The sequence below is a fragment of the Mauremys mutica genome, chromosome 9 (genome assembly GCF_020497125.1).
Source record: "Mauremys mutica isolate MM-2020 ecotype Southern chromosome 9, ASM2049712v1, whole genome shotgun sequence".
In the NCBI taxonomy this organism is placed as follows: domain Eukaryota; kingdom Metazoa; phylum Chordata; order Testudines; family Geoemydidae; genus Mauremys; species Mauremys mutica.
In genome coordinates, this window is record NC_059080.1 from 4,334,179 (window position 1) to 4,348,857 (window position 14,679).

A 14,679-nucleotide genomic window follows, 5' to 3' on the forward strand; every position below is an offset into this window, starting at 1 on the left:
GGAATTCTCAAAAGTGTGTAAGTGACTTCGAAAATCCCACGCTGCCTTCCTGTGATTGCCCTGAAAACCAGAAGCTGGTTCAGCATTTTTACATTAAGATTTGGGCTATTGAATGCGTATAATCTGTGGGTATTTGCCTTATGTTTATTCACACTTGCAGGATAGTTGTCTTTAAATAGGCTTCCATAAATCATTCTCAAACCACTTATTCTCTCTCAGCGTTCCTCAAAGTGCTGGAGCTATTTTCACCCAACATGTGGAAATGCATTCTCGGGATGTATTTTATTTTTAGATTTTTTTAATTTTTTTTTTTTTGGTATGCAGAACCCCCTCCCTCCTCCCATTTTCTAATAAGTTTTGGCAGCAGGAAGTTGTTTGTAAATTACACAAATATTTGTTTTACTGGAAACATCTGCTTTAACACATTTGTCTCAAAATAACATTTTAAAACAAAGGTATTAAGCTGTAATGTAAATTGGGCACATCTGCTATGAGTCAGAGTCCAGGCAACCACATTCCCCCTCAGTGCATCAGATCCCACGGCTCTCAGGGGGTCTGATCCAGCAGAAATTGGGCACCTTTCATGCTTTCTCTGCTCTCTTTTCTGGTATTACTTTTCCTAGAATATTGCTGACAGATTTAATAAATTCAGGCCACTAAATAACCTATTTAGCATCTGCTAACAGCGTTATAACTTTGGCTCCAGTTCAGCAAGGTATTTAAGCATGTGCTAAACTTCATAAGCACCTCAATATTGACTTCAATGGGACTGCTCACGTTTTAAGGAAGGAATGCTAGGCCCATATACATGTTGCTGAATCAGGACCGTTATTCAGCCTCCAATGCCTTTGCTCTGCAGCCGCTTATATCCTACCTGTTCTGTCTGTTAAGTGTTTAGAAAGAAAACCAGAAGTTAAGTTATGATCCCCATCATCCAGATCTATCCATCTCTAGACAATGTGTGTTCTGCGGGATTGGGCCAGCATTTTAATTTTATTGTTTAGTTACAAGGCACTCAGCAAAGCACTTGTTTCTGCACAGCTTGAAGGCAAACAGACTGGTACGTATCTTCAAATATATCAGATTGATTATTTTGCATTGTACAACGCACTCTTAGGCAATCCATTCAAGTCAGTACCATCCATCAAGAGCGAGATTAGTATGACTAATGACAGACCCCAGGCATTGCCATCACTGGGAGCAACACATTTCAATTAAATACTCGGCAGCTTCGTTTCCTATAGCGCCTTGGGTACAAATTGTATCCTAAAATGCTTTAGAAAGTTAAATAAAGTGATACCATGTTATGGCAGAGGGAAAGGGAATTCAGAGGCGAGGGCAAAGGAGAAAATGCTACTTTCAGCCAAGATTGGAAACGTGATGGAGAGAGACAGGATACGGGAAGGCTGTTCCAGATAGCAGGTAGGTTTCTCCGGTCCGGACACCCTGCATTCCCCTCTGCTTGTGCACATACAAACAACATCAGCATAAAAGGGCTTGGTTACTGCTGGTGGGTACCAGCCAAGGAAACATGGCAGCTCCCTCCTCCTTCCTTCCATCAGTCAGATCTCAGGCTAAACAAGCTTGATGCCTCAGAGTCAACCAGGTGCCCACCGTAGTTTTCATCAGCTCAAGGCCGATGACAAACACTACCAGATGGATGAACAAGGGGACTTCATAAGTCTTTTCCAGCCCTAATTTCTACAAGTCTAATTCAAAACACCCAGTGTGATGCCCAGAGCTGTGGCTGTCTCAAATACAGGTAACCAAATGACAACACGCCCAGCTGTACCAGGGTGACACTCTGTCACTCTCCCCACAAACAGCACGTACGTTGCCAGCTACATCCTCACTCAGTTCATGTCCCCAGGCACTAGAAGCTGAGGACTTCAACTACACAGGCACACAAGATACAAAGCAGGATGTGAGGGGGTGAACGCCAGCCCTGAAGGGGTTAAGTGGCATAGGTGGTGGACAGTCTGGCTTGACTGACATGGAGAACAGGAAAATATTTGGTAGGGATACACGGCATTAGACTCTGTACAATGATTGCTGTAATGCAAGCTCTATGAGGGCAACTGAAGGTGAAGAAATATCTCAGAATGCAACCTAGAGCAGCTAAAACCATGAGCTCAAAAGTGGCTCTTTTTTTTTAAATAAATGACTTTTGATTGGCATTGTCAATAAAGAACAGAGCAATGCAATTATTGCACCAAAGGAGCATCACAGAAAAAGGAGGTATCAATGGAGGCAAAGGATATTACTCAAAGCATGATGATAGTCACCAGCTCCCACCTGACAACTACAGCCCATATAAAGACCCAAAGTCCAAAAACATGCTGCAAGCAACAGATGTGTGAGAGGCTGCGTCCCAGGGCAGGAAATATCTCCGGGATCCAGGGGACACAGTCCTTTCAAAAATAGCTTCAACTCCAGCAACAGTATACAGGCCTCAAAATACATTTGACCTAAAACAGGAAGGAAGGAGGGGGAAAAAAAAAATGTGTATCACGTTGCAGTTGCAATTTACATTTTATGAATCCTGCTGGGACTCCCTGACTGGACAAAAGATGATGACATTTGCCCTTTCAGTCCGGCTACCTGCCAAGCCAGCTACAACTCAGATGAAATGAGTTCCCAAAGCAGCAATGTGTAACAGTCGTTCCATGGTGTGTGCACCAATGAGTAACCTGAACACCAAACAATAGTGTAAAAGACACACATGCACGCAAGAGAACTGGGTAATGAGCACAGCAGCTTTCCAGGCAACCAGCAAAGTGAGGATTTTCCTGCTGCGCAGTGAACAGGGAGGTCACTATTAGCTGAAAGAAAAACACACAACCTCTCCCCCACTGGACTTGTTCTGTTCCCTTCTTCAGCCTAGAATTCTGGGCCTGTCCCTGACTGTGCTGAGGACATAGGAGATTTTGATCCACATGAAGGAGCCTTTGCGAAAAAAAAATTCTGGGAGAGGAAATGCACGGCTGCCAGTCGGCTTCCTTTGGTTGGGTTTGTATTTCAGGTTTCAGCAGGGTCCGGGCCCAGGCCCAGCTCCTTCCTGTGGGTGCAATTAGGGCATGAAAAACTCACACCCACAAAAAGCAACAGCTCTTCATTATCTTGAGGATCCAGAGACAGCCAGGGTAGAGTTCTGATGGGCAGGAAGGGCCTTCTCTCGGTGCAGCCCATGCATTGCTCCTTATGGACCATGGAATGGACAGAACAGATAATCATCAAGTGATCCATCCCCTGTCGTCCATTCCCAGCTTCTGGTCAAAAACTTAAAGGGTAGCTTGGGGATTTCTGCCTAGTGATCGGGAAGCACAGTCACTACATTTTACCTCCATGTTCCCCCTGCCCTATTTCCCCTTCCACATTCCCTCTGCTGCGTTAGTAGTGACCCCATCGGGAACTGAAGCCAATGGACAGTGCAAGCTTGCATCTCAGAGCCGAGCTTCAGCTCCACTTCCAATGGGACCATGTTAGAGGAAGCAAAAAGCAGCACGTTGCTCTGGCCCTTGGCAAAACTCACCCAACTGCCTCAAGAACAAAAATAATCATAATTTAAAAAAACAATGGAAGAGGCAATATATTTCTGACAGCTCTAACTGCCAAGGCAATGACAGCTAATGAAAACTTGGAATTTCCGCTGTGTGAGAAATTCAGACATTTTAAAATGTGTTTTTGTTCTGAATTGGAACAAAACCAAACATATTTAGAATTTCCTGAAAAAGGAAATTTTAGATTTTTTTGGGGGGTCAACAGAAATGTTCGGTTTCCATAAAATCTGAATCTTTCAGCCTGATTTTGACTTTTTTCAGTGTTATATCTGTAATATAATGAAAACAAAACATTTCTCAACAAAGCCGTTTTGAAATGCAAAATTGAAACATCTCATTCCAATAAGGCTGTAGTGGAATGTTTCAACCTTATCACGATGCCCCCACGTGAGACATGCCAAACGCCTAAAAGTTCCAGCAGGGCCTTGTAAACTTGACTCCTCCAGTTCATTAGTACTTGATTGTACACGATTTATTTATCCAGGTGAAACCTTGCTGCTGCCCTCCTCTGTGGGCTCCAAAAGCCCTGATAACAGAGGAAGCTGTGCAGCTCGGATGTGGGAGGCTGGAGCATCAGGGGGTCCAGCACCTGCACACCCCTCATGTGAAGGGCTGCACCTCCCCACAGCGCACAGCCCACTTGTCTGGGCCAGGGGAGGGGTTGAGGATTGGCTCCTTGTGGCGGAGATTCCTAGGGGAACTATCTGAGCCAGCATTTGGCTCCACCTGGTTCAGTTCACATTACTACTGGTGTTAGCTTCAGCAAGGGTGACAGATGTTTGTGCAGCAGGTCACAGCTAATTCAGAACAGTTGAGGAGAGCTTCTTCCTGACGAATGACGAATCCCCCAGTTTCTGAAGCACATTGGAAGTGAACAGAAAGATGTTGACTCAGTAACTGATCATGTCCAGGACTGATGAGTGATTTGTAGAGCATACCCCGAGATGTACTATTTTTTAATCACAACTACAGTTTATCCAGGAAGCTGAAAGAGAAATCTGGATCCAAAACTACGCTCCCAGAGATTTCGCTGCTGGAACGTTTCTCTTCCTCTCAACTGTATTTTTGACATTGGCTAGAAAGGAAAGGTTCCCTCAGCAGAAGTCTGCCGGCGGCTGTGGTGGAGCCCAGCGATCACAAGAGCGTGAGCTTTAAATGTCAGTCTACTATACTACATACAGGTTAATATACTCCATAAAAGGAAGGTCTCTTCACAGAGCCTACGCCAAAGCCCACTGAAATCAATGGGAGTCTTTCCAGTCAGGAAAGGAATCAATCTCATGGACTAAGCCCCACCCACTACCTCAGGAGTCAGAAACCTTCGGCACACGGCCCATGAGACAGTTTGTTTATGTTACCCATCCGCAGGCATGGCCTCCCTGCACCTCCCAGTGGCTGTGGTTCACCGTTCCCGGCCAATGGGAGCTGCTGGAAGCGGTGGCTAGCACATCTCTACAGCCCACGCCATTTCCTGCAGCTCCCATTGGCCTAGGGAGGTTGTGGAATCTCCATCACTGGGGATTTTTAAGAGCAGGTTAGACAGACACCTGTCAGGGATGATCTAGACAATTAGTCCTGCCAAGAGTGCAGGGGGCTGCACTAGATGACCTCTCAAGATCCCTTCCAATCCTACGATTCAATGTTTGGCAACCAGCACTCACTCATTCATCTCTGTACGGTAACAGAGTTGCAGATGATGCAGTGAGGTGCACAAATCCTGCATCTTGGCAGGGGTTTAGATGAGGTGACCCTTGCAGTCCTGTCTCACCCTATGATTCTATACACAGTCCTGCCCAGGAGGGAAGGAAGTTGGCAGGATTAGCTTCTGCAGCCTGGCCAAGGAGCACCAGCTCCGACTCCTTGAGAGAACCAAGCACTCTCGGCTGAAGAGGGAACTCCTAGAGAGCGAGAAGCAGGTTTTAGCTGCAGAGAGACCCCTGGAAGCATTCTGCCACTAAGAGAGAAGTGCTGCTACCTCCGACACCAAACCCTGCTTCCTTATTCCACGTGCAGGAGGCATCACCTATTTTCGGATTCAGGGAAAGGCTGCCCAGCCCCAGACAGCGTCACCCCCAGAGAGGCGGGCATAAAGTCAGGAGATCCCCTGACTGATCCTGCCCCAGAGGAGTCAGGGGGAGCATTACCATTGACTTTAGTGGGTACAGGATCGAGCCCTAGGACTGGACAATCAAGAGTCTAGCAATGGCAAGCAAAGCTCAGCAGAGCTATAGCAAGTAAACTCCCTTGCAATTCAAAGTGCCACGGACACAGAAAGGTTTCTCGCTGCGGCTTTCGGCACTGGGAAATCGCTGAGCTGTTTTTCAGCAGTGGTGCAGTGGTACAGACACCGCCAGTGGTGCCAACTCGAGTGCTGACCAGGCGAGGCCGTTCCCCAGGGGGCGAGGTGCACACAAATGCCTGTGTGCACTACACTAGTGCTTACACTGATGGCACTAGCAGTGCAGCTGCAGCATTGCCTAAAAGTAGGGTGACCAGACAGCAAGTGTGAAAAATCGGGATGGGGGTGGGGGGTAATAGGAGCCTATATAAGAAAAAAACCCAAAATTGGGACTGTCCCTATGAAATCGGGACATCTGGTCACCCTACCTAAAAGTGGGTTCAGAACTCTGCTTCGTGCAGGCAGGACCTGTGCGTGCTACAACTCCTTTTGTTAAACTCCTTCAATCGCTCCTATCCGTCAGTTTACCTGCAAGACGGCATTAGTAAAAGGCAAGTCATGCATGAAAGGGAGGCCCTATCCGGTATACACTGAGTCAATCAGTGGGTTGTATTGTTATCAAGCTCGCATACAGACTCCTCTTTGTACCTCAGCCTGAAACAAGCACAATGCACCAAGCTATCTATGTCAGGTTGTCTTGTCAGCCCACTAGCAAGCAGCACCTGGCTCGCATCTGTCTGGAATGCTCCTTTAGCATTGTCTGATCCAAAAGGCTGTTCCATTCGTTTGTTCTCCAAAAGAAAATGGCCTCAAGTAAAATGTCGGGGTTCCAGCTGAGCCTTGGGAGAAAACTAACTAGCATGAGGAGGTTTGGTTATTTTCAGCTAGAGAACAAGCTATTTGTGATTCCTTGAAAATGCAGGTGGACTTCAAATGTTGCAACTATGTGGACATCTGCAAAACAGAGGGACATTTTTTAAATTGTTTTGAAACCTTCCATCATGCAAAACACTCTGTTCTGATAACAAGTTAGAGAGACACATCAGCCCCCAAAATTTCACCATTGAAAAGCATCTCTGAAAACACATGGGTAATATACAGGCTATTACTAAAGTTAACAACCTGTGTTCAAACAGAAATGAAGGTGACGTGTTTTGCAGCAGTAAAGTAGGATTACAAACATTTATACATCTCGGGTGGATGAGCCATCTCAGGGAGCCGTTTTCAAAGCCTTCATGGGACATCAAAACCCTTCCTTTTGTGTCATAGTTTCACTGAGTTTAAGGGCAGAAGAGACCTTTAGATCATGTAGTCTGACCTCCTTTACATTATAGGCCAGCGTTTCTTAAACTGGGGTCCAGGGCATTGAAGGGTTTTTCAAAATGACCAACAGAACCAAAAAGAACATAAAATTGAACCAAATAGCAGATTTGCTTGTTAATATAACTGATGCTTCCGCGCAAATATGACTTCCTCTGTCTAATCTGCAAGCGTATTATAACAGACGCCTCACCTGTCCAGTTTGGTAAATTATGATTCTATGTTTCTCTAAAGAGTCTGGCAATGTAGGAGTTACAACAAACCCGTCAAACACACGCACGTTACACTCAGTATATGGGCATGATAGTGTTATTGCACTGAACACGCTCCACTGAAGTGGAAGCTAATAGCGACCCTGTCTCTGAAAGCCACTGCTAATTGTAGCAATCTGTCAATAAATGGATTCTATTTTGCTGACTGCACTAAAATTCATTGTTAGGTGTCTTATATCCTTCAATTAAAAAAGCAAAACAAAAGTGAATTAATGAATTTGCCACTCGATACAATTAGGGATTCAATAAATTATTACATGCGACTCCTCCTCCATCTTCCATAATGACACAAAATTCTTGACTTCCAACCAAATCCTCATTCAGAGGAAAACAGAAATCCCAACAAACACAAACACTTGCATTAGACTAGTGGGAATAGTGCCACTGCACTGTGTAATTGGCCTGGATTCAGTTCTCATGTCAGAATCATCTAGTTGGCATTTGGACCACTTTTTCCCTCTCTAGGACAGGATTAATGTCTTGTAGAACAGCACGTCCGTACTATTATCACTTCACTCAAATATGAAGCCATTCATAGACAAAAAACTGAATTAATTTACAATTAAAATTGCTGCTAGGTAGATTATAGTTAAAACCCCCAAAGTATTCAATAGTGTGGAAAGAGAAAAAAAAAAGAATGTAGATACTCTAATCTGAACAGTTCATCTGCTCTGGCAATCCATGCATACCTATAAAATGTCACATTGCATCTCCAGATGCCGGTCAGTTACACTGTATTGGAAAGGCTCTTCCTAAGCAAACAACCAAGGGATTTTTTTTTAACAGAAGATCTGGATTTATTCCCAAATCAAGCAGAAATGGCTCTTTAAATGTCTTCAGGTATGAATATCTCAGAACACAAAAGATATGGCCAAGCAGGGAGGCAGTCACAGAAGAGCAATCAAAATTATAAAGCACCTGACAAGATTGTCTTATAAAAATTAAGAACAGTGTAGGCCCTTCTTCCAGCGTAACAGTCCCCAGTCTAAAATTGGCAACACCCTTCCGCTGAGCAGAACCAGGTGTCTAGGGCCTTGCAAGCCGGCTTTCCAGTGGAGAAGAGATTGGTGACATGGAATCTGGGTACATTCTATGTGAAACTTGTTTCACTGGTGCACATATCAGTCTTGGAACAGAGATGGCCGAACAGCATGCAGAGCAATCACTGCTTTCAGGGAATCTCAGCTCAGTGCCAGTGCCCAATTTCCAGGGGACAACTCTGCCTCAGAAATTGGCTCCAATCACAGACACAGGCAGAGAGCACACTGCCCTGCTTCTCACAGTTTCCCATTCAAGAGCCACTGCCTCCACACAGAACCATGAACAACAAAAACTAACACCACCACAGCATGACTTCCCAAGCCGGAAAATCCTCTCGTGTGCTCAGAAAAACAAGCTAGAAGACCACATGTGCCATCTGCTGGCCCCTGCTGCAAAAGTGAATATAGAGAGCTTGGATCAATGACACCTAAGGGGAGATATTTAGGGGCTGAGGATTTAATGAGATGAAATTAACTAAAGGAAAAATCTGTGCTGAGTATCAAGAATGAAGTCTTAATAGTCTCATGGAAGACCCATCATTAGAGACATTTAGAAGTGAACTGGGAAAAGCATTATGCATAATCTATTTAGGTTTTGAAGAAAGCTTTTAAAAAGAAGATGCCTAGAGGAAGAATAGCTCAGGTGTGTTTGTTTACTTCTGCCACTATACAAGCCAAAGCATATGCCCTATCATTGAGCACAAGTACTGGCTTGTTGGCTGGGAATCTAACAACACACAGCTGCTTTTATTATTTAACACATCTCATTGGACGCAACATTCCATCTGCGTCCTGTTTCAGGGATTCCTCAAATAAACAGCTTTAATACGTGACCATTCTCGGCAAGCGCAATAGGGTAATTTTTAAGCCTGCAGCCTTGAAAGTGTCCCTCTAAGCATTCCCATGCAAAGGCTAAGCCATTGGCAGAGCAAGTAATAGGAATTACAGAGATGAGGTATGGGCGGGCTTGGCACAATTCAAGTTTTATTTGTTTTATCATTTTGATGGATCATATCAATGTTCATTTTTAAGCATTTTTTTTATTTTTATCAATTTAAATGTTCACAGTTGCAGAACATTATGGGGGTTTTATGCATTTTTCCCTGATTTTTATCAATTTCAATTTTCGCAGTGGAAGGAAATTATGGGGAAGGCAGACAATTATTTAATGACAGTAGATGTTGAGTTTCAAAAAGTTACAGCTTTATAACCTTTAAAACATGAATTGTCAACGTCACGTCAAAATATACAGTCAGTGCCCTTAAGTCAAACTCCGATAAGTTCTCAAGTAGCATTTTTCTTGCTTTGCCTATCCGTAAATGTAAATTAATACTGATGGAGATGGGTTTTTTTGTCAGTTTGGGTGGCTTACGGTGAAGTCAACATTTACCGATAAAATGCTGATCATCCCAAGCTCTGTTATGGGCCACTTTGGTACAAATAAGGGAGGCTCCATAGACGTCTCTAGGCTTGGGTACCAAGTGCATCTCTAGCAAATAACAAAAACACAAGATAGGCCCAGACAGGGTGGCTGGGCATTGCCTGGTGCCCAGGATCCTCTCAGAGCCAGTTCTGCTCCTCTCCCACCATAAGCACTGATTTATCCCTCTGTAGGGGGCTGACTGTGCAAGAGGGGGCACATATCTCCAACCCAAGCCAAGGGAACTGTGCCACCGGCTACACTGCTCCTTTGATAACGCAGGGAGACTTATGGCTGGCAGCTCAGCAGAGCTTGCTGGAGCAGAAGAATCCATGGCGCAGCAGTGAAGAGGTGGATGGACACTTCGGACCCTCAGCTGTCGATTTTTTTCCCTAGCAGGAACAACCAAGGGGCAGGTGGGATGTTCAAAGGGGATTAATTAGCTCCGTGGGTGCAGCAGGAGCAGGCAGCAGGTGGCACTGTTATACACAGGCTGCATATACCATTATCACACACATCTATGTCAATATCTGTTCACACCCATCCCTACTGCTGTCTGAACTGCAGATGGGATGAAGCAGATTTCCATGCCCAGGACAGGCTTCACTTCTACTCCATATTGCCCAGCTTCTCCCTTCCAGGGACAACTTATGCTACCTCTGAACCTTCCCTTCCCCCATCCCCCTTGGAATCTGCCAGATTGCTCCAAATGGCAGGTATGTTCCAAAGTGTCCCCAGGAGATGGGTCCTAAAAGGGATTTATTTATCCCTCTTGGCTTTCGCTATTTTGGGGGTGATCCGACATTGTTGTCCAGGCAGCCTGCAATTGCCAAGTCACCCCTGGGCAAGCGAAGTGTGCTAGGCCACCATCCTCAGTAAACACAGCGAAAGGCGAGCTTCACACTCCACTTACGTCAAAGCCACTCGCCGTAGCGTGTCGTCTCCAGTGCTCACGTTTTATTTTCAGGCTTCCTGGCAGCAGGCTGGCTGGTTATAAGTAGCGTCTTGACAGAGAATTCCAGAGGTGGGTTAATTAGTGGGTGGCTATTCGGAATGTCAGCAATTTGCCAGCTAGCAACCAGCCTGTCTGCTTTACATTCGCGGTACCTCACAATTTGCAGGGGAATACTATCATTTATTCGTAGACATGATTTGCCATTGATGTGGCGTAAGTGTATATGTGTGTGTACAGATCTATTTTAGGGTTTACGTGGACATGGTGTAGATTCCAGGGCTCTCCCACTGAAAACAGGAAGTGCTGCTCATTGATCTAGAAGCTTTTCAATCATTCTCCTATTGTAAACATTATCTGCCTTCAAAATCTTGAATGTGTTGCAGATGTGACAAAGGATAAAAGGTCCATCAAAAAACCCCTCTACCTCGGTGCTTTTTCCAGTGGGGCAACGTAATAATGAATTTATTAGCATATAGAGCTCGCCAACATATGCTTATAGTCACTCACAAACTTTGGACTTGACAGTTTACAAGTATGTTTAAATCATTAAGGTTTCAGTTGACAATGCCGCTATTATAGGGTCATTATAAATAAGAAACAAAGGTTGCACTTTAGAGAACAGGAGATAAATCAAAACTAGTATATTGGAAATAACGTGTTTTTCTCTGTTTGTTTTTATTTCTCCTGATTTTCAAAACGATTCAGGGTGACAGCTGGTAGGGAAAGAGGTGGTCAGCAACTGTTAGTAGTTAAACTGCTAGAACCAGAGGTACCCTTCATATGAGTAACTGGTGAGCAGGAGAGGTTTAGATCACCAATATCTACATACGATCAAACCAAGCTCCTTGAAAGGTCTTTCAGGGAGAGTCTCCTAGCTGGCAAACTGCGATCCAGTTTTAACTTCTGATCAGGATTCTGCCTTTTATCACCAGCCACTGTGTCTTCCCAGGCTTTTAAACATCTACTGCCACAATGGGACGCTGGTGCCTCATCTCTCCTTTTGCGATTTAATTAATTAGGGAGATGCCACCATGCTATTTAAGGTTCTTATGCTTCTTGGGAGCATTTTGACTTTCTGCATGTTGACCCTACAGCAAATTAGACGTCAGGGTCAAGGAAAGAGAATATCCGCTGAACTGAACATGGCCTTGGAGAACAAGTTAAAAAAGGAAGAAAAACAACTCGCCAAACTGTCACTCGCTGATTTTGAACCAGAAAAGGGTCAAACAAGACCTCAAAAATCCACTTTAAGCTATTTGACTTGTTTGATCACTAACCTAACCATACTTCACAATGCAGAGGAATAACGACACACTCCGCCACCCAAAGGCTTCCTCCATCTTCAACAATATAAAAGTGTCCAGTAATTAGAAAAGAGGAGCCATCAATAATTTGAGAAAGCAACCCTCCTTGTGCCTCTTTACCCTCCTCGGTAGGCAGGGAGATAAACCCACACAAGCCTGCAGTCCTGGCTGTATGCACATATTTGCAGAGCTGTGCAGAGGATGGAAGAGTTTGAGATTTCCGAATCTGGCTCTGTTTCAAATCAGAGCGGCCACTGAACAGTTCAAAATTCATATCGGAAAGTTCTGAAAGCATTTCAATGAGGGTCAATCAAAAGGTTTGGTTTCAATTTTGACTTTTTAAATTTCCTACTAGATTATAATATGTAATAAATATCACATAATACCAAATAAAAAATTCAAAACAAAAAGTCATTAAAAAAATCTAAATGTTTAATTCTGAAAATGTCAAAACGAGACGTCAAAACATTTTTTTCTGGTTTTCAGCCCAAATCACAAAGCATTTCACATCTTTCCACAGAAATTTCTCCAACCAGTCTGCATGAATGCTCTGAAGTTACATTACATCCAAAAAGCTACATTAAAAGAACATTGAGGTTGCAAAGTCAAGAACTCAAAAGTCAGGAAATGCCAGAACAGCCCCATTCATTTCAATGGGACTGCTCATGTGCTCAACTGCTTTGCTGGCTCCTGTGTTGCAGGGTGAAGCATGAAGAGATCATAATGCCAAGAACATCTCGCTCAGACTTCACTCTTTACCAGAGATATTTTGCTATTGCGGGGAAGGAAGTTGCAATGTTCATGGCATACAGAGAAGTTAGATAAAAACGTTAAATATTCTTGCTGTAAAGTTGCAACACAACACTCATTTATTCTTTTTAAAATCCAGAACCGTAATGTACAAGAACCAAAAACAGAGAGAGACAATGCAGGCTGCTCCCTAAGGCAGAGGGGCCCAACTCACCCCCATCTTGCTCTAGGCTGGCTCTTTGCAGATTTACTCAGTTCACATGCCTCCCTACAGAGCCCCCTATCCTGCACACAGGAACAGAAAACCCCTTACAAATAGTTTGTCATTGTAACAGTTTTCCATACACCACAGAAGTAAGTAACAAATACCCCTTCAGCCAGATAAAATGAGAGGGGGAATCCTTCTGTTCCTTTTTTCATTTAATGTGTTCACATACCAGGGTGACAAGAAAGATCTAAACACCTAGACAGATAGGGTATCTGGGAGATCAATACAGTGATTAGACCAGCCCAGAGAGACAGAAAAAGGTAGCGAAGGATTATGCATGTCTTCAGAGATCAGTGATACTATTAGGCTAAGGGACATAAAAGGAAATTTAAAATGCACTGAAATAACATGAAGCTGTGACAGAAAGATTTAATATAGGATGAAACCTGCATCTCCAGGCTTAGCTTGATACAACGGGGCATAGCTGGATCAACTGTATTTCCCTTACATATGCCTTGATGTTTAAGTATTTGATGAAAGAAAGTGCATTTCGTCCTTATCTGAATTAGGTTTTTATTTTGTTGTCTAACATCAATTAGGGTTGGACTAGAGGACTTAAAAGGTCTTTTCTGTCTCAACTGATATTTGAATATAAATATTTTATTTACACATTTATGTAAAAAACACAATCTTGGATAGGAGGCTGCTATTAAATCTCTCAGCCCTCACTCCGTTAGGGATATTTTAATTGTCCCAGATCAATAGAAGGGAATTTATAAACATCTGGGCTTAGTTTAAGCGTCCAAATTTGCCTCTTAAACTTCAAAGCCGCAGGGATGATTTTATCCAGGTTCAGTTGTCTGGTCTTTAGGAAGAGACGCGTACAGCCCTCGAAACGGAATTAAATTGGCGTAAGCCGGTGTAGCTCCACCAAAGGTCAATTTTCTACTGCCTCAGATCAGGCCTAAGTGGATATTCTGGTCTCAGGACATCAGGGAAGTGGCTGGAGTTGCTGCTTTCAGTGGAGCTGTACCAGTCTGGGTTGAAATAGAAACGGTCTGGTTTGCTTTAGAGCGGTGGTTCTCAAACTTCATTGCATCGTGACCCCCTTCTGAGAACAAAAATTACTACCCGGCCCCTGGAGGGGGAACCGAAGACCGAGCTCCGCCGCCCTGGGTGGTGGGAGGGGGCAAAGCTGAAGTCCAAGGGCCGCTGCCCTGGGCAGGGGGCATGTAACCTTAGCCCTGGGCGGTGGGGCTTGGGCTTCAGACTTGCCGGGACCCAGGGCCAACATAAAAATGGGGTCGCGACCCACTCTGGGATCCTCCTTCTTCTCCACACTTTTACCAGACAGAAAACAGACCCCCCCAGAGTCCCGCGCTCCACGGGGTGTTGGGAGCACAAGGGGTTAGGAGTAGGGTAGAGAACTGGATTTTGGTCACCACCTGTGCATAACAACATTTAAAATCTCCCGCCGAACCCGACTCATACACACGGGCCTTGAAAAAGGAGGCGCACCACTTCAAGGCCCTGTGAGCCAGATTCTCATTTACACGGAGGCCATCCTACACCTCCCAGGCTGTGTAAATGGTCTTGGGGGAGTAGTGGGGGGACAATGTACATAATATTGACATCTGCTTGGTCCCTTTACGCTGTGTACACGGGCCTTAG

The 14,679-nt window shown here is 44.4% G+C and overlaps 1 protein-coding gene across 2 annotated transcripts in view; it reads right to left on the reverse strand.

The window, feature by feature from the left end:
* The window catches only part of GPC3 (glypican 3), a 267,204-nt gene that overhangs the window by 35,045 nt on the left and 217,480 nt on the right, over positions 1 to 14,679 (reverse strand). The window contains exon 8 of one of the 2 annotated variants that reach the window (XM_045031071.1): positions 13,728 to 14,045. The exons of the other annotated variant lie outside the window; for it this stretch is intronic. Coding sequence (XP_044887006.1) covers positions 13,954 to 14,045 — 92 coding nt within the window. The 3' untranslated portion in view covers positions 13,728 to 13,953. Of the gene's footprint in view, positions 1 to 13,727; positions 14,046 to 14,679 lie in introns of those variants that run through there. 2 annotated transcript variants of the gene reach the window in all.